The sequence below is a fragment of the Cyrtonyx montezumae genome, unplaced genomic scaffold (genome assembly GCF_038088225.1).
Source record: "Cyrtonyx montezumae isolate F1298 unplaced genomic scaffold, pur_monq_1.0 scaffold_8, whole genome shotgun sequence".
In the NCBI taxonomy this organism is placed as follows: domain Eukaryota; kingdom Metazoa; phylum Chordata; class Aves; order Galliformes; family Odontophoridae; genus Cyrtonyx; species Cyrtonyx montezumae.
In genome coordinates this window covers 12,304,524-12,332,277 of record NW_027072089.1, presented here as the reverse complement: position 1 = coordinate 12,332,277, position 27,754 = coordinate 12,304,524, and the positions used below count along the sequence as shown (strand labels likewise).

General features: G+C 41.4%; 1 protein-coding gene across 1 annotated transcript in view; it reads right to left on the bottom strand.

Annotated features, from left to right (window-relative positions):
* Window positions 1–15,930: 15,930 nt before the first annotated feature.
* ENPP2 (ectonucleotide pyrophosphatase/phosphodiesterase 2) overlaps window positions 15,931–27,754 on the bottom strand; it is a 67,110-nt gene continuing 55,286 nt past the window's right edge. The window contains 6 exon segments of the mRNA XM_065751750.1: window positions 15,931–16,543; window positions 20,985–21,141; window positions 21,757–21,889; window positions 24,233–24,310; window positions 25,393–25,528; window positions 25,969–26,105. Coding sequence (XP_065607822.1) covers window positions 16,373–16,543; window positions 20,985–21,141; window positions 21,757–21,889; window positions 24,233–24,310; window positions 25,393–25,528; window positions 25,969–26,105 — 812 coding nt within the window. The 3' untranslated portion in view covers window positions 15,931–16,372.

The window sequence follows — 27,754 nt, the reverse complement described above, 5'->3', positions numbered from 1 at the left end:
AGATTACAAACGTTGTTGCTTAAGGCCATGATTTGTCACTGTGTACTGTGATCTCCATACGGATCTTTTGGTTTGGAGCTGAAGTAATGGGAAAAAATAATGCAACAGCAGAAACTCAGGTTAGTGCACAATGAATATATTCAAACATGCCTAGTTAAGGTAGTGCTGTTCAGTGCCTCTGCAGTAGGATCCAGAGGACAGCATGTGGAAGGAAAGGAGTGAAAATGTAGTTCTGGCTACAGGCACAACCCTGCCTCACCACAGATCCCAAATCAGCCTTACTCTGCCCCTGGGGCCTAACGGACTGTGCTAGAGGAAGAAGACTGCCTCAACTTGGCAGGGCAGGCTGACAGAGATGTTCTGCAAGAGGTCACTCTCCCAGGTGTGTGTACCTCACACTTTCCAGCACAGTTAGGAACATAGAATTATGGAATCATAAAACTCTTTGAGTTGGAAGAGACACATAAATGCCATCTAGTCCAACTCTCCTGCAGTGAACGGGGACACCTACAGCTCCATCAGGGTGCTCAGAGCCCTATCCTGCCTGATCTTGCATGTCTCCGGGGACAGGCATCGCTGGGGAACATGTTCCAGTGTCCTCACCACCCCCATTGTAAAAAACCCTTTCCTTATATCCAATCTAAAGTTCCCCTGTTCTATTTGGAAACAATTTCCTATCTATCAGGATGTTATGCTGCATGCTTCTCCACCTTTATGCACCCTACCCATAGCAGCACAATCTGTTTACTTGTTTACAAGTTGGCCTCTGAGCACTTCAGGAGCCCAAAGCAAGCTGAGTAACCTATTCAAGGCCTAAACTGAACCCAGGTTTCCAAAAGGCGTTCCAGTGCCTGATCCCCAGAGCCAGCAGCAGCAGATGGGCAGAGCTGGACAGCAAGAAAGGGTCAACTCAAAGTATCCATCACCCTCCATGTCCAACTTCCACAGCCTCTGACATGGCAGGGCCTGGGACCTTGCACGGATACATGACCTCCTGGGCTCTGTAGGCTTTCTGCCAGTTCATTTAGCCTCTAATGCAGTCTGACACCCCAGCCTTGAAGGATCATTGACGTCAGTGCTTGTGCTCACTGGAAATGCACTTATTTGCCCTAGAAGAAGCATCCATAAAGTAACTGCAAAGTCCAGATTCCTATTCTAACTTAATCCACAGCATTTACAACAACTTCCAAGAAGTAAGTCAGTCCATGAGAACAGTGGTTTTAAGTTGCTGTGACAGATGGTATGCATTTTTATCACAGCTGGTTGTATGTTCATACATTATGTTCATTTGAAAGGATTTGGCTGAACAACAGAGGGAAATGCCACCAGTTTCCTCTGGTCTGGCTGCTGTGCTCTGGGTCAATCTGAGACATCTGCAGGGAAGGGAGATGGTGTCCTCTCCAAAAATCCTGGGAAAAGGACACAAGTGTTGGTGGGGAGGATACGGTGAGCAGTGGGAATGCCCCTCCTTTGGCCAAAGAGGAGCAGAAAGCTGGACAGAGAAGACAGAAAAGACACCCAGAAGGGTCAGGAAAGTTGGCATCTGTTGGGGATACCACTTGGCGGAGGCTGGCCTAAGCTCCAGCCTGATAGAAAGAACCTGACTGTAAGGACACTGTGAGCAGGAGCAGGATTTGTTTACAAACCTTAATTTAATCCCAAGTTTTCTTGAAGTTTCTCCTGGAAGTTTCTCTCCCAGCAACATTAGTCAGCATGGTTCACAAGCTCGTCCTGCGTCTGGGCCTGCTGGCTCGCAGGAAGGGCACAGTTCTTTTGCAGCTCTGGATATCTCCCATTCTTCTCGAAGTTAACATCATCTGCAGGCAAAACATGAATCCCAAGGGCTCTTAGCTCAGTGCTGTGATTCCACCTCTCCAGACAGTCTCTATGGCACTTCCCTGTAGAAGACAAGGAGATGGGAAAGGAAAGAGCTTGAGCACCTCTTTGGAAGCTCTTCAGACATATTTCTACACTTAAGTGCTATTCAGGCATGCAATCGTCCCTCACTGTGGGAGGCATTTGAAGAAACATTGCTCAATGAACATTTAATATCCTGAATTATGTCCAACTTAGCTTAGGAAAAGTTAAGTGGGAGACTTGATACATTAAATATTCAGAAAAAACTATGGATTTTGGTATTCTGATTTCATCTTTTAACCTCAGAAAAATTTGAACTTCATTTGAGCCTCACTGCTGAGAATTAAAAAATACAAGTTGCTCCTTGATTTGTCATGCCTTGTTTTCATCATGTACTTTTTACACATTAGCTTTATTGATGTGTTTGAACGGATTTAAACACAATGGGTGAAAAAAAAAGAACTGAGCTCTATGTGCAAAAAAAGGTGAGTGGTCTACGAATGAGTGCCATATTGGTATTCTTATCTTTGGCCTTGACACTGTGTAGCTTTTTGCAAGTTTAATTCTTTATAGTCCACCTATTTAAATGTTACGGATGTATTGTATCCTTTACTTCATTACAGCATTTAATTCATCTTCAATTCAACATTTAAAGATCTTTTAAGAGCTACTTTGAGTGTTATGCTTAGTACTTACAGATCTTCCATGGCTCCACATTTAAAATTTCATCAATACTGGGACAAAATCTCTTGAGATAAATGTACCACACTGAATAGAACAGACTTTGAAAGGCATTCACAAGTTAAGTGTCTATTTTTAGGATTGTTAAACAGATCTTTATTAAGCTTTGAAGCTTGTGATCTAAACCAACACCAGAACAAACACTACGGTAGTCAACAGCTCATATCAAGATAGCAGTCAAAAATACCAAAAACTATTTTCTCTTTTCCCTGTTCCTCCAAACTTTCCAGAAAAAACTTTTCACAATATCCTGGACCATCTCAGGCCAAGGAACTTTATCTTACAAAAATAAAAGGCCATTTTTACATTGTTCAACAATTTATGATACCAAACAACAACGGGCAAAGGTTCCTTTGTTTTTACTGAAAGTTCCATACCTGATAAGACATGAAATACTAAGCCCTTACTTCAGGGCTTTTAATCACTGCTGTTCTGCAGGCACACTTATAGATATCTGATTACTTTCTTTTATAAGCTCTTTTGCACAGTCCAAGAATTAAAATATTTACCATAGTTCGTAATACCTAAAAACAAAAAAATAAACAAACAATAAGCTCCCCAGGGCCCTGAATTTTGAAATAAACTCAAGTTAATGGAGCAAACAATTACTATTCCAGCATGCAGAGCTAATTCTGAAACGCAATGGGCAGGAAAATTTATACATGTAATTTGCAGATGACAGACCTAATTCTTACTTGTAAAGATCAAGGTTGTTTGCAACCATACATTACCATTTCTGGAAAATCAATCTACATTATTTTTAGTACAGGTTAGGAGTAATGATTGAGTGATTTGCCAAGGACATGGTCAGACAGGCTTGGACAAGTGGAAACTCTGATTTCTTTCCAAAGGGAACATGTATCATTGTCACAGCTGGTATCACTATGTAGGAGCTTGATCCTGCAGTTCATGGTTTAAGTGACCAAACATGTTTTAATACAAAACCTCCTATTCCAGTGTACCAGGTGTCATCTTCAGGTGGGCATTAGTAAGATCTTGTACCTATGCCAGGACTGTGATAGGATGGAGTATTTTACACTTGGAAAGTGCAGTGTAACTGTGTAACACTCCCAACACTCTTGCAGAAGTATGTAAGAGAATTACTCTGCTTTGCAGAGAGGTAGGCAGACACAGCAGAGAAGCCAAAAGATATGAAGGGATTTATAGTTCATAAAAGATTTTTTTTCCAAAACCCCAGTGCACTTCTCCCCCAGAGCAAAACTCAATGCAAAAAACACTTCACTGCATTAAACACATGTTCAAGTACCCTCTGAAATTAAAGAGATTTACGTCTACAAATGTGGCCAAAGCACACACTGATTACACACTGACACAGATTGGACGTGGCTGATTGAACCCATATTCCAGTTACAGACCTATTTTTAAAGCTGGGGCAGTTGCATGGTACAACATACCCATTGTGCTCAGGGACAATAGCCCAGTATTTCACTCAGGAGCTGTTCTGCAAACGGTAGGTGTCTACACAAAAGAAGTAGAAAACAGTGCTGACACTGAGAAGAGTTTTCTCCTTCTCTGGCATCCTGCTTTATCTAGAGAAACACAACTTTTAAATCACAGCTCCCCTGAGGCCATGCTTCCCACAGAGCCTCTTCTTTCTCCAGCTGAGCAGTTTGTCCAGGCAGCTTCCACACCAAGGATGTGGTCCCTGCTGCCTTTCAGCCCCAGCTATGAGATACTCAGGATCCAGCTGTGCTCCCAGCATGCACCAGATGTTCTGTGCTCATCCTGTGCATCTGCTCTGGGGCCCTGCGATGCCCAGGGGTGCTGCATGCTCACAGCAGCCAGTACTCCTGGGGCAGGAATGATCCTTGGGTGCACCACAGACACTCTTTCCCATGCACCCACCCATATCCTTGGCCAAACTGCAGAATACTTCCCTGGTAACAAATAATATCAGAGGAACCATATCACCAGATCTTCCTGTTAACTTAACCAGCTTTCATGACTCCGAGGTTTTGGATAACTAGCCAGGCTGGAAAGAAATAACTGTTCTTTATTATAATTCAATTTATTTTGCTGTAACAGTTAGCATTCATCTATTCTAGCAGTAAAATATGTCATGCTGAATGAAACACTCATATTTCCTAGAAAGGTCTGGCACTCTGAAATTCCTTTTTGTAGGGAAGGAACTTCTTGGAACTGATTTACACTTCAGTGTATTAACTTGTACAGATTGGGTAACGAGGAGAATCCCAAGTCTTGACCGCATATAAGACACAAAGTAAAACTAATCTCCTTCTTCCCTCAATAAATGAAGTTAGTAAATGGCTTGGCAAACCTCTGCTTGGGCAGAGTGGACAGAAAGCAGTTCACCATAGAATCATAGAGTCATAGAATGGTCTGGGTTGAAAAGTACCTCAAAGATCCTCTAGTTTTAACCCCCTTGCCATGGGCAGGGTCACCAACCACTAGACCAGCCACATCCAGCCTTGCCTTGAATGCCTCCAGGGATGGGGCATCCATGACCTCTCTGGGCACAGTCATGATCTGAAGATAATTCAGTATAAGATTAAGATGAAGGGGAGGAAGAGATTAAGATTTTCAGAGGGAAATGCTGCTTTTCCTATTGCAAATGGAATATATCAAAGAAAACACAGATCAATTGCATAGGAGTTTTTTATTCAAATGTTAAGCATAGCTTAAAGAAGAGCACATCCTAATGCTTGCAGCAAAGTGCTGCAAACACCGCTTCCCCTGTTCTTGCAGCCCTACAGAAATACCTGCTGACACTGAACAGGCAAAATAGCTGACAGAGAACAATGACTAAAATGAGCCATGGATGGTGCAGTGAGAGGATCTTCAGCTGGAAACCAGGTGTGAAACAGTGAGGGAAGTGTTGGGTGTAGGAGAATGATTCCAAACAAGGAGTGCCGTGAGGAAGGGCTGCTAGTGAACTGGTTGAACCCTTGTGTTGTTTAGAGTTGAGTGAGAGCACTCAGCAGGGAACATTTGCACAGGCAAGAATAAGATGATTTAGCAGGGATTTTCCATGAAAAGTGTCTGGTACAGCAGAACAGGATGAAACTTCATCTCGTCAGCCCCACCTCTCCTCACAGCTGGTTGCTTCCTTCCAGAAAAGAGGCGTACATAGGACATATAGAAGCCAAAACATACCCCAAGGTGTTTGCATCTTTGGTGCCTCCTCCTAACAAGTTGGTCTGTGATCCATCAGTTCTTGCATGTCCATTTGTTTATGTCCTCTTCCCAAGCAGAGCTCTGGGTAGCCTCTCATTCACATTTGTAACACCTGTTGGACCCAGATTTTTCAGACCTTGATTGTTTGAAACAGGTCCACTGATACAAAGGCTGTGGAAGGGAGGAGCTCACACAAATAGTGTGATCTCATTACTGGGCAGAACTACCTTGGCACTCTGAAGAGGAATATGTTTTTCATTCACAGAGCGTTCCAGCAGTATCCTCAGGCACTGGCATTACCTGGACATAGGCAGTTTGTGAAATGCTTTGCTGAACAGAGAGCAAAGCCCTTTCAGGGCTTATGAACAAGGAATGATTCCCACTGGAGTCAATGGAAACTGTCAGCAACACTTAAAATCAAGTATTGTTGTCTACTTGAGTAAACAGGTAGCCAGGCAACTTCCTTAAACTCTGGAAAATGATGACTTCCATACAAGCAAAATCCTCATGCTTTTGCCTAAAGTTCTCTTATGCAAGAGAGTTAGAAGACAAGATAGCAAGAAAAACTGGGAAGTGCTTAATTCTGCCCCACTGCAGCTGAGGAGATAGTTTGATATAGGGGTATGCTCTATAGACATGTTCATTTTCACTTGTCATGAACTGCAGTTCATGCAGAAATTTACTTTGGTAGCAGCTGGCAGTTCCCACAGCTGGGTACCCAGGTACTGCCACGAGGAGCAGCCCTGGGATGGGGTGCCAGCAGCTGAAATAAGCTGGGAGCACAAAGGAGACAAGGTCTGTCTACAGTCTTCTCATGGGAAACACCACACTAGCCCTCTGAACTGGCAGAAGGCTTGGTTCAAAAGAAACCCAGCTTTTGGCATGTTAGTGATGTGGACTGAGAAATGCTCAATCCAGTGAGGACTGGAACCAGAACAAGGCCAATGGGAGATGAGGAGAGAAAGCTATAGATGTTGGTAAGGCCATACCTTAGGGGAGCAGTGAGATTTTGGGGGGCTTAGCTGTCTCAAAACACCTTAAGGACAAGCCCACACCAACACAGGTAACTGGATTCATTTAAACCACTACTGAAGGTGAAATAAAATAACTAAGAAGCAGATGAAAGCTGTGAAGGACCATTTCTCCTCATTCCATCTGTTCCAGATGGAAGTATCCATAGTCCTTCTAGGTCAATTCAAGCCCCTCCGTCACAGATTACCACTCTTCTTGGTTATCTAACTGGGCATATCCTGTGTTGATTCCCTAGCTTTTAAACTGCTCAGTGAAATCATCTGTAACTCCAAGTGGAGTGGGTTAGTGGGGAGCAGTTCTGCAGCACTGAGGAAGCAATGGCCCTTGCTGGGAGAGGAAGCACTCATTTCTTCACCCAGCTCAGTGCAGTTGCAATAGTCCATGTCAAGAGCCCAGGAACATCACACAACCCACTTCTGCAATGCCAGAAAATACAGCCTTCTGCTGAAAGTGGTGACTTGTTAAGCCATTGCAGAAAGTCCCACAGGGATATATCCTTAGGCAAAAAACAACACTAAATTATGTGGGGACGGACTAAGTGGCTGCTGGAGAAGGATTATCTTTTTGCAAGCTTTATTTACTGGCGTACATTTAATTATGAGAAAGGGAAATACAATCCTCTCTGTGATTAAAACTAGAATTAGTACCCAGGGCATAAAATGTAGGCATGTGTTCTCATAAATCTAAATCCATAAAATAAATACAAAAATTAAACAAGCCCCTTTTCCAGGAATCAGTTGCAACAGTTCCATGTCTTTTCAGAAGAGATGTGCTTGCAGCTTGAAAAAAAATACATTTTGGAAGAGAGTGGGTGTATTATTTAAATACCAGAAAGGAAGGAGAGCTTGTTAAGATAAGAATGATGTCGACACAAAAGGGGTAAGAAGGTATAATTCTGAACATGAACACATCGAAGCCTGTCATTTTTAATCATTACTGTTCTGAATCTAGCTTCCAGTTAGAGCATGAAGCCAACACCACCGTAGCTCCAATTTGTTGCAGGTCTTGCTAGCAGTTTTCCACACCAGTTTTCTTCAATGTTCAGTTTGGGATGGAAGTAGTGTGGAAGGGTCTCACTTCTGAAAGTAACTACACACTCTATGGGGTGAAATTCAGAAGTGCGAACTCTAAGATTGTAGAGTTTTGGATACTTCTTTTGTTATTAGGTAATGCTTATTGTATAAGAAAAACTCCAACCTATGTCCCATGCTGTGACAGCCTCGCAATTCCTTCTCAATTGATAGTTCGTGCAGAAATTTTGAGTGGGACATTCCATGCTGTCATGGTTTTATTCAACATTGCAAAAATACTTTGTGTGCTCAACAGGCCTGAACATTATCAGTGATTTACGTGATCTTGCAGTCATCTTCTACCAGGTTGGCATATCATAGTGGGAGAGAACAGAATCTCTTCTCTGCAGAGTTACCGTGCAAAAGAAATTCTAGAAATGTCTGATACAAAAACTACTGCATTATCTGCTCTGTTGTCAGGTTTACAAGGAACTCATAAGCAAAGTTAGATTTTTTTAGACTTATTTCGATAATGTGACTACCAAATACACTTATCTAAGGTAGCGTGTAACTGGCTAAAAACCACAAATCCATGACACATGCTCCTCTGTATCTTCAAATGTTTTAACCATAGTACAGGCTAAAAGCTTCAAATCTTATTGTCTTCACAGCAAATGCTGTATTGTAAAACTATAAAAAAATAAAACTATAAAGCTTCAAGGTATTTGCTGTCAAGAGTACCTGCATGCTTTTAAATATTCAGGGGCAGGGAGAGTACTGGGAAGAGCTGAGGTTCTTGGTCCTGCTATGCAAGTCACTCTGTGCAGCAACACCAGTGTTTCTGATGGACCACCATAGGTTCTGTGATGTAGAGCACAAACAGCCATGATGTCATGAGTGTCAGTCCAGCTGTGCAGCTGTTCCCCTCTTCAGTCATACAGCAGAAAAGAACATACAGCACAAGGACTGTTAAGTTAAAGGCAAAACCAAAGGGGCTATTACTCCTCTATTCCTTCCCCATCTTGACATCACCTTATATTCCTCCCTCTTAAACCTGCTCTAGGTAGCTGACACTTTTGCTTATCTTGTACAACAAAACACTCTTTATAAGCAAGTAATTTCCCATTATTTAGACTGAATGACCTTCCCACAGAACCTCTTCTCCAAATTCAGAGCAACATGAAAATTAAGCACATCAAAACTCTCTGAATCATGAAATCGCAGGTATTGGAAGGGACCTCAAGAGATCACTGAGTCCAACCACCCTGCTAAAGCAGGTTCCCTACAACAGTTTGCCCAGGTAGGCATCCAGATGGGTCTTGAATATCTCCTTAGAATGGGACTCCACATCCACTCTGGGCAAACTGTTCCAGTGCTCCGTTGCTCTTACTGTATTAAAGTTCTTATGGAACTTCCTATGTACTTTTCCAGTTTGGAAGCAAATGATGGAATAAGCATCACCTATGCAGGACAGCAGAAAGGAAGGAGAATGGAGGGAAGAAAGATAGAACAGCAGGCAGACTGTCAATCCCCTATCTTGGGAAAAAATGTGGACAGCAACAAATAAAGGCCAAGGGAAGTGAGGTGCAACAGAGTCACCCCTAGACACCCAACAAACCATCCAAACCTGTCAACAATTACTCCCGGAGTAAATTTTAGAACTCGATTAAGGACTACATCAGATCTGGGGTAACAGCCAGACTAGATCATGACTTTGACCACAGGAGGGCTCCCAGGTTTCATGAATGCATATGGAAGCCCTTTGCAAAAGGCTAAAAATGGATCAAGAAGAATGGAAGATGAAAGTCTTGGAGCTGCATCCTTAGTTTAGACCAAGGATGCCTGCTAATCAAGCTGAGCATGTCTCAGTGTAATTGTTCTCTCCTTCAGCAAAGCAGATGAACAAAAGGTACTATTTTCTTGAAGATTTCTTTTTCTCTATTGCCATGAAGAAAAAAAAAACCACTAAAAAATGTCAGGTCTGAGTTCTCTAAAGCAGCAACTGTTTCTTCTGATATTACCAATAAGGAGACTCTTTGAAATCAAATTGATTTTTTGTTGGTGGATAGTGTCTGGGAATAACTTTTTCCTCACATGGCAAAGGATTATCAATGTCTGACCAGCCTGCAGCCCACACAGATTTAGAAAGAGCCTAAAAGAAGATTAAACACAATATTTGACCTGCTTCAAAGGATCACTGAATCATTTAGATTGGAAAAGACCCTTAAAATCATCAAGATCGACCATCAACCTATTACTACCACATCCACTATTAAATCATGTCCCTGGGCACCACACCTCTTAAATACTTTCATGGATGGCAACTCCTCCTCTTTCCTCATCAGTATCTTACAATGCTTAACTACTGCTGCATGAAGAAATTCTTTCTGAAATGTAATTTAAACCTCCCATGGTCCAGTCCTGTTCAACATCTTCATCAATGACCTTGATGAGGGGATAGAGTCCACTCTCTGCAAGTTTGCAGATGATACAAAGCTGGGAGGAATGGCTGACATGCCAGAAGGCTGTGCTGCCATTCAGTGAGACCTGGACAGGCTGGAGAGTTGGACAGATAGGAAACCAGATGAGGTTTAAGAAGAGCAAGTGTAGAGTCTTGCACTTTGGGAGGAATAACTGCATGCAATGGTACAGGTTGGGGGATGACCTGCTGCAGAGGAGCTCTGAGAAGAGGGACCTGGGTGTCCTGGTGGATGACAGGTTGACCATGAGCCAGCAGTGTGCCCTGGTGGCCAAGAAGGCCAATGGCATCCTAGGCTGAATTAAAAAGAACATGGCCAGCAGGTCGAGAAAGGTGATCCTCCTGCTTTGCTCTGCCCTGGTGAGCCTCACCTGGAGTACTGTGTCCAGTTCTGGGCTCCCCGGTACAAAAAAGACAGGGAACTCCTTGAAAACTTCCAGTGGAGGGCCACAAAGATGATAAAGGGTGTAGAACACTTCCCTTACGAGGAAAGGCTGAGAGACCTGGATCTGTTCAGCATTGAAAAAAGAAGGCTCAGAGGAGATCTGATCCACATCTATACATATCTAAGGAGCAGCGAGCAAAGGGACGAGGCTGGACTCTTCTCAGCTGTGTGTGGTGATAGGACGAGGGGAAATGGCCACAAACTGAAGCATAGGAAGTTCTGCACAAATGTGCATGGGAGCTTCTTCCCAGTGCAGTGACGGAGCAGTGGCACAGCTGCACAGAGAGGTGGTGGAGTCTCCTTCTCTGGAGACATTCAAGACCCTCCTGGACACCTACGTGTGCAACCTGGGCTAGGGAGCTGCTTTGGCAGGGGGGTTAAACATGATGACCTCTGGAGGTCCCTTCCAACCCCTACAATTCTGTGATTCTGTGAGAAAGAAAATTCTTTTCTCCTTCAAGTGCAACCAGGCAATAGATTTCAAAATTCCGCCAGAGTGCGCCTTGGCGCAGGCAGGCATTAGTAGTCAAGGCTGTGGAGCATCTTATTAAGAGAGAGGGTAGGGACAAGTGTTCATGTGGTTGTACGACAGGGGAGAAAGAGAAAGCAGTTGCTGTTGACTGAAGTTTTCCAGAACACCATGACCGTGCATCTCAAAACACCTCCCAGCATCCAGATAGAAATATGGATAGGACTAAAAGAACAAATAACAAAGTGCATCAGGAAAATGGCAGGTGGAACTATGACCACCACCACCACTCATTAGATGAAAAGGACAGATGAGTGGAAGTGATAATCCTCCACAATTCCCACTGAAGTCAATGCTGAGACAGTTTCCAAACTATGGTGTAGCTGGGTTGGGCTCTAACTTCACAGTCCTAGAGGAGAAAATACTGATGTAATGAATATGAAACTGGAATTTTCTCAGTTACTATTAACTGGCTAGTTGGTCAAGGCTTGTGTGGAGAATTTCTGGTTTCTGGCATCCAACCGACAGTGACATTAGATACCTACATGCAAAACTGCTCATAGGTAGAAGTCAGCACCTAAAACCCTCTGAAGAGAGTTTTCACTTACAAATATTGGTTCCCAGGTTTAATTGTACTAGAGGAGAAACTGCAGGTATATCCACATCCTCTCCCCTGCAGGAGTGTAGGACCTGACAGAACTAAGAAGAGGTAGCAACAGTCCTTGCTGTAGTGATACACATTTGCACAGAAATTGCACTATCTAGGCTGACACCAGAGCTGTTTGGAAACGGTGGACAGATCAAAGCTGGAAGAAAATTAGAAGGCCAAAAAAAAAAAAATAGTAGAGATAAAGAGGTAAGAGAGGAAATTGCCCACGTGGGGAAAGAGAAGATGCAGAACATGCTGAAGGTCCAGGAGATGCTGGCAGAAGGGGTACAGGGGCTGGAAAAGATTTATTTGGCAGATTTATGAAGTCCCTGTCGCCCCTGTATCCATCCTCTTCTGATAGATCCATTCTTTACATACAACAGATGAAATATCTGCCTTCTTTCTGCTCAGGGCCAGGAAACAGAAAACTCAGGAAAACATCCCCTGGCAAAGGATTTCCTCCTTTTCTGTTGAGAGTTTATGATAACAATCCCGCTTCTTTTCTAGTAAATTCCAGTTTTAAGGTCAATCAGTTAACAGCACCGCTAATCCACAGTTACTCACTTTGCTTGCTTATCTCTCTCCATGGTGAAACCCGCAGTATTTAGAAAACACTGGGAAAAGGTAAGGCTCCAGAACATCAATGCACATACTGTGGATGCTAATAGCAGGGCAGAGATTTTTTTCTTTGTGATGGAAGGTCTAAATAGGCTACAACCCAAACTTTTGATTTGTAAAGGCAAAGACAGCTGTGGTTTCACTTACCACAGTTGACTGCAGCAATGCTGCTTTTTATGTCAACATGCATTTTAGTAAATGTTAGCTTGTACTCTGCAGTGATGGACTGTTTGCAGTAACCTTGGGAATAATGCTCTTATCTCGTATTTACACAACAAGTGCAAAGAAATGAGATTAGGTATTTTTCCACAATGTTGAAAGTGTCTTTTTTTTTTTTTTTCCTCCTTTCTTGAACAAGGACTGAACTTTGAACACTTCAAACATGCTTGGCCCCACTTGGAAGATGAACAGTTAACGTAGTGCTAATCATTTGCTGACAGTTCCACTCTAACGAGGGGTTCTCAGCCTAGCTTGAGTGCACCTGGAGTCTCAGGTCAAGTGCAACAGTTGCATAGGACTGCAACCAGGGAAATGGAAAGTCACAGAAAAGGCTTTTCTCATGCTGCTCAGCACCATGAGCAGGATCTCCTCTATCTACCACACAGAGCAGCTGAACTAAGCTGAATGCTCTGTAGCACAGACTCAAAGTTGATTAAAGACACTTGAGGTGGATATGAGACATCATGGGAACATCAGCTCCAGCTGCTACAGCTTTGTGTCTTTCAGGTGTGATCTTGCACTCTGTCCTCACATTGTGTCTTTTGCTGCAGTTTTGCCATCCCACCTGTACCATGTCATAGGTCAGGTCACTTGCCTTGCTTTCAGTGCTTATTTACTACAGATTTTGATTTTATTCTGGCATATGATTGTGGAAAAGGAGTTAAAACATAACAGCTTCTATTAGCAGGGATATTCCAGTTGTAGAAGTACCTCCAGAGAATTTTTCTCAGAGCAAAAGAACTGTTAGGCACGCAGGACACTTACAATTTTTCTTGCTCTGACAATTGCTCAACTGAACTGCCTCTAACTCCTCAAACATACCTCACATTTACATCACCAATTGCAAACAGTAATTACCCAAACCCTCAGAACTGGTGTTTTGCCTGACAAACTCGGTGCTTGTTCTCCTCAGTGGACCTCTTCCAGAAGCCGAAGTAATATCAAGAAAGGAAACATGCAACAGAAACAAACAGTGTTTCAGATTTTCAAAACACTCCAACATGAATGGAAAGCAGAGGGGTTCCTTCCTACATGCTGCCCTCAGCTAACATTTACCACAATGAATACAAAAGGGAAATTACAAGTTTGCTCTAAGAAGTCTGTTGTTCCCTCAGAGCCCGTGCTGCTTAAAGGGATTTACAAGGCTTTAAGCTTTGCACTGGAGCTTTTGTGTTGATAAGACATCTTTCGACAGGAAAAAAGAGCCCACGATTCACAGAGGTCACCACAAACATTCCCCAGCTCAGCGACTTCTGCCAGCGTGGTGAAATACAACAGCAGTTCCACACAGCAGCACGGGGCTGAAGAGAAGTGAGGAGAACAGAAGTACATTCCCAGTATTTATTCTCACAGCAAGAAACTGAGTTCAAAAACAACAAAACAATACACGTCCCTACGTAGCGATCATTCTTCTGTGAATCTGAGATGGAGTTAAAGCCTCTCTCCCAACAATCGTCAATATCTGTGTTCCAAAAGCAAGTTTCTCTAAGCACATAGAAAAAAAAAAAGCATCTTTCAGAGCTTAAATGTCATCTTATTCTGGGAGAAAGTAACAGAATGACATCATTTGCCAGATTGCATTAAGAATAACAAAAAAAGCAACTGACGATATCAAAGCAACACAGTAGTGGTGGTCTTCGGTTTAGTTTATGAACAAGTACTCATTTCATAGCTAAAGTCAGTATTGGAGAAATTAAGTCTTAACTGAAGACTGTTTTAAATCCAGAGGAAATACTCTTTGTAGCAGACATAAGAATGTAAAGTTTATTATGGCAGGAAGCCTTGCCAAAAGCTTACAGAAAAATATTTCTGTGCTACCAGACAACCACAAGAGACAATTTCTAAGTTGCAAGGATGGGATGTTTCCCAAAGCTTCCTATCAGAATTTCCATCCTCACATTTTGGGGGGATTTTTAAAAGCATTCGTATTTCGTGCACTTCTAATTTAAACAGAATTTGGCATCTGGAATAATAAAACTGTCTACTGGTAAGAGGAATCAAAACATTACGATGATCATCAGTGTTAACATGATTAATTTCAGCTCACCACTGTCTCTTTGATGAATGCTACAAGGATGTAAGTTGCGAAAATTGTGGCTGATTAATTTTACTTAGGAGAACTGACTATTTGTCTGTGTACATGGCCAAGATGCTTTCCACCTTTTTCCTCCTACATTTGCAGCCCTCAAAGAGAAAACAGATGCAAATCACTCTGGAACAGAGAGAGAACTCTGAAACCCCAAATTATGTCTTTGTAATTGAGCTACCACTTGTCTCAGCCTTCACTGCTTTTCCAAATTCCTCAACAGGTACTCTACCCAATAATTGGTCTTTTACATCTTCTAACTACCCTAACATTAATGCAAGTCTCTATTAGTGCTCCATACTATGTGCTTTGCATAAAAAACTCTCCAAGCCAAATCAGGCTATTATCTAGAAATAAGTATGCAAGTGTTTCTCCCACTGCTTTGGGATTGTGCCATCAGTGTCATGTGTAGGGGCTCATCAGGATTACGAGACTGAAAGAACAGAAGTAGAACAAGAAAGAAGTAGAAGAAGAAAGAACAGAGGCTTGGCCTGCTTGACCACCTGATGGTTGTAAATCACAAGTACTGTATGGTGTTCGTATTAACAGAAGTTACATATGTGCAATCAGGCCAAGGAAGTTCCTCTGAGACTGGGGGTTGGCATAAGGACTTGGACTCAGACTCAGCTTAGGAGAAAACTGCACTTATGACCATTAGATTGAGATCCAGGAAGTCAGACATTCTCCTCCTCCTAGTTAAGAATCCATTGCTGGATTTTTGGCAGTGTCAGCTCCTTCAGCATCTGCCTTATCACAGCACCCCTCAAAGTCAAAGCAGAGGGCAATGGAGTGGATATACCCAGAAACCAGCCCAGAGCAGAAAGCATGTGATGCAGCCTTATGGGTAACAACAGATATTATCAGCTCGTGTCCCCCCCACAAGCTCCAGAGCAGTTGGCCCCAGGTGCTGGTTCCTGGTGACTTATGATACCAGCCTACCTCCTCTCCCAGCTCTGCCAATGCAGCAAAACCTAACCAGCAGTTACTACTGTGGGTACCATTATATGGTCTCACTGCTAAGCACCGGGGCAGGACATCTCAGCTCCTCTCATCCCTCTTACCAGAAAACCTAAGCTCTTGAGAAGGGTGAATATGAAAGATCTAGCAGCATTCAGCTGTTAGCAAGTCCCTCTGAAAGTCCCTGTGAAAGGAAACCAAAAGACATTAAAAAAACTGAATGTGTGATTTATTATATTTAAGATGCTATTTGTCTATAGGGTTTAAATATGTCTGACACATAGTCAACAGTAAATGAATGTAATTTTACATGTTCAGTATTTTGATACACAGTACAGGACTAAAAGTGTGGTAAAGGAGCGTGGGATATTAATATTTCCTTGATTCATGTATCAAATTCTGCAGCACCAGATAAAAGCTTGGAGTAAGGACTTAAGCTGCAGTATTACAAGCGCTACTAAATAAACCAAGAGACATACCTATAATTAAACATTAGAGAAACAAAACAAATGACACAAGGGTTTAATATTTAAGATTTGATACAAGATTAAAATACTAATATTTTTAATGTCCTGGTTTCAAATTAATAAATATAAAAACAATATAAAAATATACACCAGTTGATAAAAGAATGCACTGAGCAAGGTTAGAAAGCTAAATTTCACTTTCAAATGTATGCAGGTATGTCTTTAGGGAGAGGATTTCTGTGTAGCTGCGACTGGTCTTTCGGAAGAAGTCCAAGCTTGTGAGCTGCTCGATGTCCCGCACCCGTGCAGTGTGCATCTTAAGAAGATCTTCAACCCACTTTGATTCATCTTCCAGGCTCTGAAATGAAAAAAAAAAAAAAAAAAGGGGGGGGGGTTATAACTTGCCAAAGAGTCTAAAGTCAACTCTGAAAGTAAAAGTAGCTTTTTTAGACATGAGGGCCAACTGACAAGGACTGCAATCACCTGGGAAAAGTTGATCCTGTGCTGCAAGTATTTCAGAACAGGCACGCACCTTTAGAAAACTCATTGGACACCACATAAAAGAATTGTGTCACAGCAAGAACTCCATATCGATCAGTTGTTCTGTATCACCAATACTCAAAGCCCAGCATGTGTACCCTGCTTTTAAGCATTATTCTCATCTGATCAGCACTTCAGCTAACATGGTATTCTTTTAATCTTTCCACCTTACTTTTAGTTGACCATGCACAACTGGGACTACACCTTCCATTGGTAGCTGTAAAATACTGTTATTAAAACATACATATTATTCGCAGATAGGAACGAAAATACAAAAAAGAGTAAAAAAAAAATAAACAACACAAGAAACCTTTCACTAGACACTTGCCAATATGAAAAACAATCAGGAAGGTGTTGCTGCCAGAGTGACAGCAGAGTTGCACTGCGTGGGTGTATTTTCCCTTAGGGAACTGCTCCAAGAGACACAGGCAGCCACCACATCAGCTCTCTGCTGCACACCTTGTACCAGATCCAGCATATGTTGGAGCCATCCACAACCTAATTTATCTCGCTACAAAAATCAGAAAAACCTGCCTTGCAAAGCCCTGCAGTTATAGGCTGTTTGAGTATACTGAACCAGCCCAGTGTCATGTCCCAGCCACCCCTGGGGATATGGTGGGGAACATACCTGGGAAAAGAACAGAGCAAATAGTACCTTTCCCCCATGTCCTTGCAGGCTGGTACATCTGCACCATGGCTGGGGATGCGCATTAGGAGCAGAGGGGTTGAATCTCAGGTTGAAGCTCATGTATGTGGCCTAGAAATCTAGTTGATAAAATCTGTCTTTCTGGGCTTGCTCCTGAAATGAACCTCTGACTGTCTTAGAGGATGTCTCCCTCCAAAACAACCCCCACATCAATAAAAACTAAACTACAGTCATGCCAGAGCCTACCCAAAACAGTAGGTGTCCCACAGACCAGTCTATGGGTCACTCTGTAAAGCCCAGGAGAGCAAGCTTGGTGGTTTGCACAGAGAGAACACAAAGTACTAGTTAAGTCACAACCAGCTGCTCTAAAGCAAATGTCCATGACATTTGCTCATTTGTTTTGAAGCTTTTCAGCTCCAAAACCACATTCCTCTCCACAATGTTAGCATGGCCCAAAGCTATGTCTGGAGCATGAAATAAAGATCCAGACTAAGAAGGAAAAGAAGGGAAGATACCCTGCTCTCTCTTCTCCATTTGTGGTGCCATGTTTCAGGAACACCGTATGGTAACATGCAGCCACGAGAACATAACAGCCATGTTCAGCTAATCACATTGCTAGTCTGCAAACAGGCCTCAATGAGGCTAAATGCAATCACTGTGACATTTCTCTTGTACTCAAGCCTTCTTCCAAACAGAAAATCTGCACTGGACAAAGCTCACAGGTCTATAGGGCTCGTTTTAAACTACATCCAGTGATGCAGCATTTCCATGAGCCTAGAATATCTGTCAACTGGACCACACTATTTTTTCCATTCCAAAACTGGCCCATGAAATCTCAGCTCAAGCAGCAATATGATATTATATTGTTGTGGAACAACAAATGAACAGTGTACATTGAAAATGATGTTTTTCTCCATCTTTGCTTGTTAGCCTCACTTCGGTAATACGGTGGGTCTTAGAATGAAAAAATAACTATTGAGAACATGGAAGTAAATAGAAATGAGCAGTAAAATAGGAGACTAACCTAAAATCCAGATATCAGATATTCTAGATAGAAGAACTGCTGTGTTACTCGTCTCTTAAATATCAGATTGTTAGCTGGAAAGCTCAAGGTGACCAGATTTAAATAGGTGGGTGAGGAACTTTCTTGTTAAAAGAGAAAATTAAAGCATACCGAAAAAGGAACTGTGTACTGGAGGAAGTTGCTAGTAGTTCCTCCAGCTTTGGTTTTGGAAAGGATTTTTATTTAGTATTTTCATACATGCTTTTTGTGCCAAGGTCATTAGTCTGCTACTAAAAGCAACTGGGAACTCTTGTCAGTGCAGAGGAAGACTGGAATACCATACTGCAGGATATAGATGAGGGAGTCCCTGGCATAATTTGAAATTTGGTTATCCATGTTGGCAATAAGAACATCTGCTAAGCTGGCAAATTTTCAGGTGAAACAGCAGACAGAAGGAAAGGCTCTGGGTGTGCTGGTTTATTATGAGATATTCTGAGCCACCTTTATAATACAGCTACAGCAGGAGCAAATCCTAGATAGTACAAGGGGAGTCATGTGAACTGGAAAGAAAACCATTTGCATTTTGAGGTATATGCTGGAATACTTTATCTCATTCATGTTCCAGAAAAAAATCAGACAGGAATAGATACATAGGAAGGCTACTAAAATGCTCTTCCTCTCTTACAAGAAGAGCGTAAAAGATCCCGGTCACCCATGAACAGAGAAAAGTATATGCTTTGAGAATCCTCGTAAATCATCAGCAGGGATGAATCCCAAAGAAGACCACTGAAGGGCTATTTAAGCCATAGAAAAATGTTGACACAAGAATAAATGGGTATAACCTCACCATGAATAAACACAGTTTGGAAATGGAACAAATTCTAATTCTAAGAGTAGTGGTGCTCTCCAACAGCTGTGTGAAGAGAGAGAAAGTGTGTGTGACGAGCAGAGCTGAGGAAAGCTAAGATTTCTTTATATCTGAAAAGAGAGCTGTGGAGAGGCTAGGGGAAAATTCTTATATTACACCAAGCGTTTCATCTGTGTACTACATAAGGTTTTACAAAGTCACTTCTTTGAATACATGAGACAAAATATTGAGTGCAAAACTAAGACAAACTGAATAGCAAAATTTTGCCTGTGTTTTCATTCAAGAACTACAGTTCTTGATATATATTTTAGAGTGCTTCTTTATTATGTCAAGTGTAGAGCAATAGGTGCTAATGAGATTGTACAATAGCACTGAAGTCACACTCAGAACTGTAAATACATATCCCATAAGTGGCATGGTCAACAGAAAAAAGAAGCTTGAGTTGGAATACAAGAAATCAGAGAGTAAAAATTATTCCAAGCCATTCATAACAAAAGATTTCAGAAGTTTGTCAGCACAATGACACACGATCACATACAGGGAGAAATACAAAGATAGATAACTGCCAGATAGCAACTTCCAGATCACCATGTAGGCCATCATTCAGATGAAAGCAGGCCGGAATAAAAACACAATGAAATATCTTGAGGACTTTCCAAGCCTTCTGATAGAAGACACCTCTGCCCAAATCAGAGTCTAAAAGGAGGGAATCCAGATCTGCTCAAGAGAGGAGCATTGCTCCAAAAGCACGGTTTCAAAAAGAGCAACCTGAAAGCAGGCGATGTTTGATGAATGAGAAAGAAACAGTGTTCCAGGTGAATCGTGTACAGAGTTGGAATTACTATTTCTACTTGTAGCTGGAATAGGAGTCTTAACTTTTTGTGCCAATACAAAATTCATAACATTAATGCGTTCATTCAGGAAACAGACTCCTGGCAGTCTATAGTGAAGTGTCTGTGTGCAGGAATCCACACAGCTGTGTAATGGGAGAACGAGTTCAGGCGGAAGGACAAGTCTAAATACAGCTGCCTGGGAGGACCGCTGTCCTTGCAGAGTGCCAGAGCTCATGGGGACCCTACTGGCTCTCCTGCCACACTGTCAGCTACAGAGCACTTGTGCTGCTTTCTGCAGTTCTGAGCAAACTGAAGCTTTTGGACTTCACCAAGATTCCTACCCTACAGGATTTTTCATCCAAGAAGAAAATAAAAAAGGAATGAGGAGGGTGGCTCATCACCTTTGATCTCTGGTAAGACACGGCCTGAAATCAGCAAGAGCTGCTGGCAGCTCTACCTTCAGCAGGTTTTAGCATATAGTTTCAACACTGTGTGAGTTGGATGTAATCGTGCCGTCTGATGCATCCAGACTGCCAGAGCAGACAGATTGTATTGTACCTGCAAATGGAAACAGACTTCCATAAAAGCATTAGGCTGGCTGCCAGCACAGTACATCTACTCACACAGTCCTTCCCAGCTTGAGGTTACCCTGCCAGTGTCTGCCAAAACATAGAAGCCCACAGGTTGTTTACAGCCAACCTAATGTAAGTCAGTGCTTCCGGACAATTATAGGTGCAGTGATAGTTCCAGATTTTCTCTGTTACCCTCATCTATCATGAAAGAGTGCTCTTGTCTAATGAGTTGAACATGATACAGTAAAGTCCACACCCTGTACTTACATTTAAGATCATCTAATAGCTAACTAGCATAACTCCCAGGGAACGTTTACCATCAGGCAGCAGAACTTACATTGCAGCTCTCATCATTGTCAGGCCGGTGCGGAAGGATGTATGAGAGAACAGAGAGTGGTCCATCACACTTGTCAGCTGGCTGAGTGAAATCTAAACAGCTGGTTATGATGGCATAGTAATGAGTAGGAACAGGGATGGCACTGCCTTCCACAAACCTGGGGAAGTAAAGCAAACATTTATCCACAAAGGACTAATCTGTTTGGAAGAATTACACAAACAGCATGGTCTTTCCTACCCTACGTGTGAGGATGCATGTAACTTTGTTGAGATGTGTTTGATTCAAGAGCTCTATCTGAAAATGAGCATTTCAATTAGCTCATGTTTTGATACTGTGCCATAGAAATATCACATGTCAGCGCTGAAAGGTTTCTTCAGTTCAGGGGGAACAGAGAGAAAGCTTTACTGAATTAACAAAAGCTTAGAGTGTCTAACTCAACAGCAGTATGGTGAGCTCTGATACCCAGTTGCAACTCTAAAGTTTTAGAGAGCTTTAGAGAAAACATTATTTGTTACATAAATCAGGTTCATCTGCACAGTGAATAAACTCTCCACTCCAAACCCAAGGTGAAGAGTTACATGGTGAGTTGTCATTCCTTTAATTTTTCCCCTGTCCTACCTACAAAGTCATTCAGTCCCAATAAACCATTTTAGAAAGAGCCAGAAAATTCATCTCCTCCCCAAAATCAAACAAAGAGCAAACAATAAATTGTTTGAGATAAAGTCATCACTAAAAAATACAACAGCAAAGCAATTTAAACACAAACTCTTACTGTTTGATTTTTTCAGGTGTGTCATGTAAACCATCATAGTCATAGTCAAAGATTGGTCCACTTATAATGTTGACTCCATTTCGTTCAGTGGCATATCTCTTCACTAAAACCCTTTGGAAATAGTTCCATACCTCTATGGGGGAGAAAAAGAAAACAACACTAAAATTTGGATAAACATGTTAAGACATGTCAAGATTATAAATAATCTTTTCTTGCATGAAGATAAAAAGCCAGTGGTCATCGTTCACACAATAGCAGAGGAAATCAAAGACTAAGCTTTACAGATTTACTGCAACTTCATTCTGTTTTGGTCAATAAAGCCTATTCAGAATTCTTTGTTCCCTCTTGAATATTTTTTCCCAACTAGCAATGAAGGAAATGCATGGTACCATTCTAAGGCTGGCATTGCCCTAGACACAGCACAGAGAGTTTGCTGTTCCTTCACCAGCAGCAGAAACAGCTATTCACACACTTTCGATGTCACTGTAAACATTTCCTTTGTCCTCCTTATCTAGTTGCTGGGTATACTGCTTTTTCCTTTTTTTTTTTTTTCTTTTTAATTCGAAAAAAAGGAAATAGTACTATGATTAAAAGCAAAGCCCAGATATTTTAAAAGTCAAGGAAATACAAAGGTCATATTATTTCTCACAAATCCTCCTTGAATACAAGAAGTCCAACTTTTAAATCAGGTGCCATCGATGGCCAAATTACAACAAAGCATCTTGCCAAGGTTTGTCTAGCAGGGAATTTTAACCATAATTTTTGCAAAGAGCATGACTTTCTCCCACTACAACCTTCTTAATCTAACAAGTTAATAAGTTTACAGAGGCACACTGTGAAACACACTGGGATCTCCAGTTACATAACTGTTTTCCTTCTTTTTTTTCCTTTTCATTTTAACACTAACAGAAGTGTGTGCAAGCAAAACAGTCCTAACTTGTATAAGGTTAACTTTTGCCTTGCCAGCCTGGACCACTAAGCTCATGGTTCCCCAGCAGTGACGGCAGCACCAGCCTCAGGAACTTCCTTCCCCAGTGTTTTGCCAAACTCCATGCTCAGGCTGGTACAGAGGCACCCACAAGCTATGGTCTAACAAGAACCTCAGCTGTGGTAACCACTTGGCAGTTCCACTCCTCCAACTGCTCCCTCCTTTGATGCATCATCCTTAACAACAAAAATAGCTTCAAAAGGGAAGATTTTTGCAGCTGAATCAGTTCCCCAACTGGTTTCCTACTTGCAGCCACACAAGCAGCCATGCCACTGGAGAGGACAGCTCAGGGGCACGATCCTGCAGGTTCACCAAGGTGGGAATTGCTTAAGCCAGCTCCATGTAATGAGTGGTCTGAGCTCTGCCTTGCAACCTGCACACACGTATTAGTTCATAATTTACCAGGACTGATACAGCATTTGTTCTCAGGTGATCCTTCACTTGGTTGTGATGATCTCGGAGGCCACTGGGATAAAAAGAGCTACTGGTGGTGTGTGGATCTCCTGTGATAAGCATCTCAGCTAATTTACATAGTATAAAAAGCAGTTTTATAAAGTGATTTTAGAGTGGGAAATCCCCAATAATTTTGCTCTCTATAATCAGCTAAGTGTGCCTTTGCTCAAATTTCCAGCAAACATCACCATTTGTTCCTACTCAGAGGTTTTGCAGTTAAAAACATTCTTCTTAGGCTAAAAAGAAAAAGCCTCTCATAGGCTTTGATGTTTATCCAAACCTCCCTGGCCTAAAATCTAAATTGGAAATCTCACAAGAACAGGCTCTTGAGATTCTTCCAAGGCTTCCCAATTCCTGCCAAGCCAAAAATGCCACCAGAATAGTTTGACGATTCTCCTACCTCTTGGCAACGCTAGAGAGAAAAGTGATGTTCAGACAAAAGGGATTTCAACACTATATCCTTGCAGCACTGAAAGCTTCAGTTGGTTTTAAGTCATTCCTCACTTTCCATAAATTTGTTTCTTTTTCCTTTTTCTTTAAAGGTAACAAAAACTTTTGGGCTGCCTCTAAGGGTAGGGATAGAAAAATCAAAGGTGATCCGGATGCCACTTGTCCCTGAACTACAACATGCTATGTGCACACTCCCAGGCTGCTCCAGTTGAGGAGTAAAAACATGTTGCCTGAGTACACTCTGCACAAACTGGGGCTATAAGCAAGAAAATCAGAATGGTTTTGCACAAAATGAGTTACTTTGGCTCTTCAGCAAAATCACTGCACTACAGAGCTGACAGTGCCTGTGCTCTTAATCCAGCAGCAAGGAAAAAAAGCCCTCCCTAAAACTTAAAAACTTCCTGTGGTACAAAAAGCCTATGCCTTAAACTAAGATTCCCATGTGTATTATCTGCTGGCTAGAGGTAATTGGATTTGTGTTCTAAACTTCTCCCATCTGTTCATTTTACAGCTCAACAGGCATTAAAAGAAAAAAAAATGGTTACAAGCTTGGGAAAAAGAGACAGTCATAGAAACAACACTTACTTTTGAAAGCAGGATACATTGGAATGATATTTGTTATTAGAAAAGCATCATACTTTGCTTCTGCAGACGAACTTAGTTCTGAAAAAAGAAAAATACTAATGAGATGAAATGTCAGAATCCAAAGAACATAAAAATGTTTTCAAAAGTGGTTTCAGAGAGTAACCAAAATGAATACTGTCATCAAAACAGAAGTCAGCTGATCTGTGTGCTCTGTTCATAAAACAGTCACACAATTTATAGGCAGAGGGCTGTGGGATTATCTACTAGTTCTGAGCAAGCCTCCAGCATGAGTAATTGTACATCAGAAATCCATTCTAAACTAATTCAGCCACTGTGAAAGAAAGGCAGAGCAATGAAGTTCACATCTGCGATACAGCAAAGTTGTATCCCATGAACATTTACTAAATTTATAAGTTTTTCCAAGACTTGACAAATATAACTGCACCAGAACTCATTTACAGAGATTTTCTACTAGCACTGTTTCTATGAGATTGTATAATTTTACTTTGTTTTTACATTGTGCAACAGTCTAGTATGGACTTATACATTAAATATATTTATACTGTTGTTTGAAGTCAGATTAATGAACCTACTAGATTTCCAACTCATACATGCCACTATATGTCCACTGACACTAAAGGGACAGCTTTTGAAGATTGTCTTCTTCTAGCTTGTGTTCCTACTCTGTGCAACTCTGCCTTTATTTTCATTAAATCAAGTGGTGCACTTCATCTTTTTTGTCCATTAAGCTAAGTATCAGTTTGGAGCCTCACTCCAGCCTTGTGAAAGTGAGAGGTCACAGTCATGATAGCAACTTCTGGCATTCAACCCGTGGTCCTGAACACACGCAGCAAGAATAATATATCCATCCCATCTGGCCTCATATGTGATGCTGGTGCAGAATCAGGTCCCCTGAGTAAAGCCCATTGTGAAGAAAGGAATCACCCCAGGAAGTTGGGAAATCAGGCAATTCCTACCTATACTCTTTCTCAACAATCTCAAAACCCTTCAGTCCCTTTACATCTGATGAGGGTTTTTTCATACCCAAGGTTTTCCGTAGCTAAACAGAAAATTATAAAACCACTTGTTACATAAAAATAAAACATGTCATGCATACTAATGATGTTCAGATCCTTGAATTCTGTAGACTTGCTACTTACGAGGAGGGAAGAGAAAGCCATAGGAGAGCTGCTTGTCACCTCTGTAGGCTGAGCAGCTCTGGCTGTTTCCTGGAGATATGCGGAGATCAGGCCTCACGCAGCTGGCCAGGTGCTCCGGGACACCAGATACCTCTGCCTGCATTGAGTAGTGACAAGAAATGTAATTACAGCACTTATAGCTCAAAGAAAATGGCACCTTGTAGCCTACAGATTGTAAGGCATCATGTGGAGTACAGCAACCCACAGGCCAGCTCTACAACCAAGTCTGCACCTCCTTCATATAGTTGAAATTCAAAATGATGTAGCTGACTGCTATTAATTGGGAAGACAAATTCCCAGAGATAAGCTTAGAATGAAAATGAAAACAGGAAAAGAAACATTTGAACAATCTGCCTTAAGAACTCTTTTCTCCTAAAGGAATCAGAGATTTTGGTATTACTTTCAATTATACTTTGGATAATTTCTGATCGAAAAATCTGCTTGGGAAAGGGAACTTTACAAATTCAAAAATACACGTAGCAAATACACTCCCCAATAATTTTTTAAGCAATTTCCAAGAGAAAAGTCAGCACCAACCTGTTTGGAAATAGTGTAGGATGTCCAGAGAGGCATCAGGAATGTTTCACTGTAGCCACTTTCAAAGTCATGGTGGTGCAAGATATTGTACTTTGTGCGGTACAGCACTGCAGGGCGCCCGTACAGAAGATGTTTCTCTACAGATCAAAAGTAATTACACTTAAGTTTATCACTCAAAACCTTAGAGTTGAAAAAAAACTGCTAAGGATATCCCGTAATGTAAGGAATAGCTGTTCTTCAATAGTTTTGGTGGGGATCCCACTTCCAGGCTCAAAATTCACTTTGAGCTTGTAAGTTGAAAGACTGTTGGGGTCGCAGTATGGAAGAAGAATGTTTCTCCAGGCACAGGAGACTAGGATCTCTGTGCCTACATTTGAAACAAATGAGGTAAAAATCACTTTTTTGTTGCCTTATATCTGCCCTCATCCTACCACACACACTCTTGGTTTTCCTGTTTTTCTCTTCTTCCTCTGTAAAACACAAAGTCCTTCACAAAAGGAAGGCAAAGGAGTCCACGAATAAAAGAGTATTTTTTTCACTTGGCTGGTACAGAAGATATTCTGAAGACCTACATGCTATTTTCTGTCAGCAATCTCAAATTAAAACAAAACAAAAAACTCTTTTCCTAACTCAGTCTACCAAAGACACTTCCAGCTCTACAAAATTTGCTTTTCTTCCATTGTACTGATATGTTATAGTTAAGTGTCACTAGATACCTCAGAAAATTTTTGCTTACAAAAAGATACAAACATTGTTAAACAAGACAGAACAAAAACAAATTTCCTGGCTTATCTTGCACAGTGCTGCATGATTCATTGATTTTGGTAACCTACTGGAAACAGGTTTGGCTCGCTTTTGGAAACCAAAACATAGAAATGAGGTAACCAGTGTAAACACTGTTTGCAGATAGGCATTTAACCTTAAAGAAAAGGGCATCTTTTATTAGTGCTTGAGTCCAAATAGAATATATTTTTATAGGATGCAAAAAAAGAGAAGTAGAAAAAACCTTGGGTAAGGATGAAGATGATAAACTTCCCTTCTTGAAGGAAAGCTGAAGGAATTCTTCCTGCTGCATATGAACTTACTTCATTTACTTCAGGTAAATGCTCCCAGTACGGGAGAAGTTAATTACCAACAAAATGCAGGAAGATCCATGAACATATGCTACAGCTTGTCACAAAATATAACAGAATAAATTACACAAAATAGAACTTCTTGTTGTTCATGTAAGAGAAACTTAATTCCGCTTAACTGACAGCTCACAAACAACTGAAAAAGATACATATGCTTATTTCTTAAAATGCAGCAAAAGTACTTTTTTTTTATACTTCTGAAATGAAGAAGTATCCAAACCAAAATAAAATAAAGATGTTGAGATATCCAGGAGCAGAACAGTTTGTTCTTTTTCCTAATGCTTGAAATAGCTACAGCCAGGAGTAGCTCATCACTAATCATAAAAATCACGTTTAGCAAGACAAAAGCTGTAAAAAGGAATTTACTCACAGAGAAAGGAACAATTTCACCTGCAGAGACTAAAGGATTGGCTGCATTGCCTATACACAGAAGTAGAACTAAACCAGCTTTGTAAGGAATCACAGTCATCTGAGTAATCTGAAGAATCTCCAGTCTAAACCTGAGTCTAAACTTAAGTCTAAACTCAAAGATTTCGAATTTACTAAGATGGAGAAGAAGAAATATAAATCTTCATGATGATGGGGATGCTGTCAGCTATTATTGTTATATCTTGATGTGGATAGCAGCCCTGACACACAGCTGCATCAGGTCT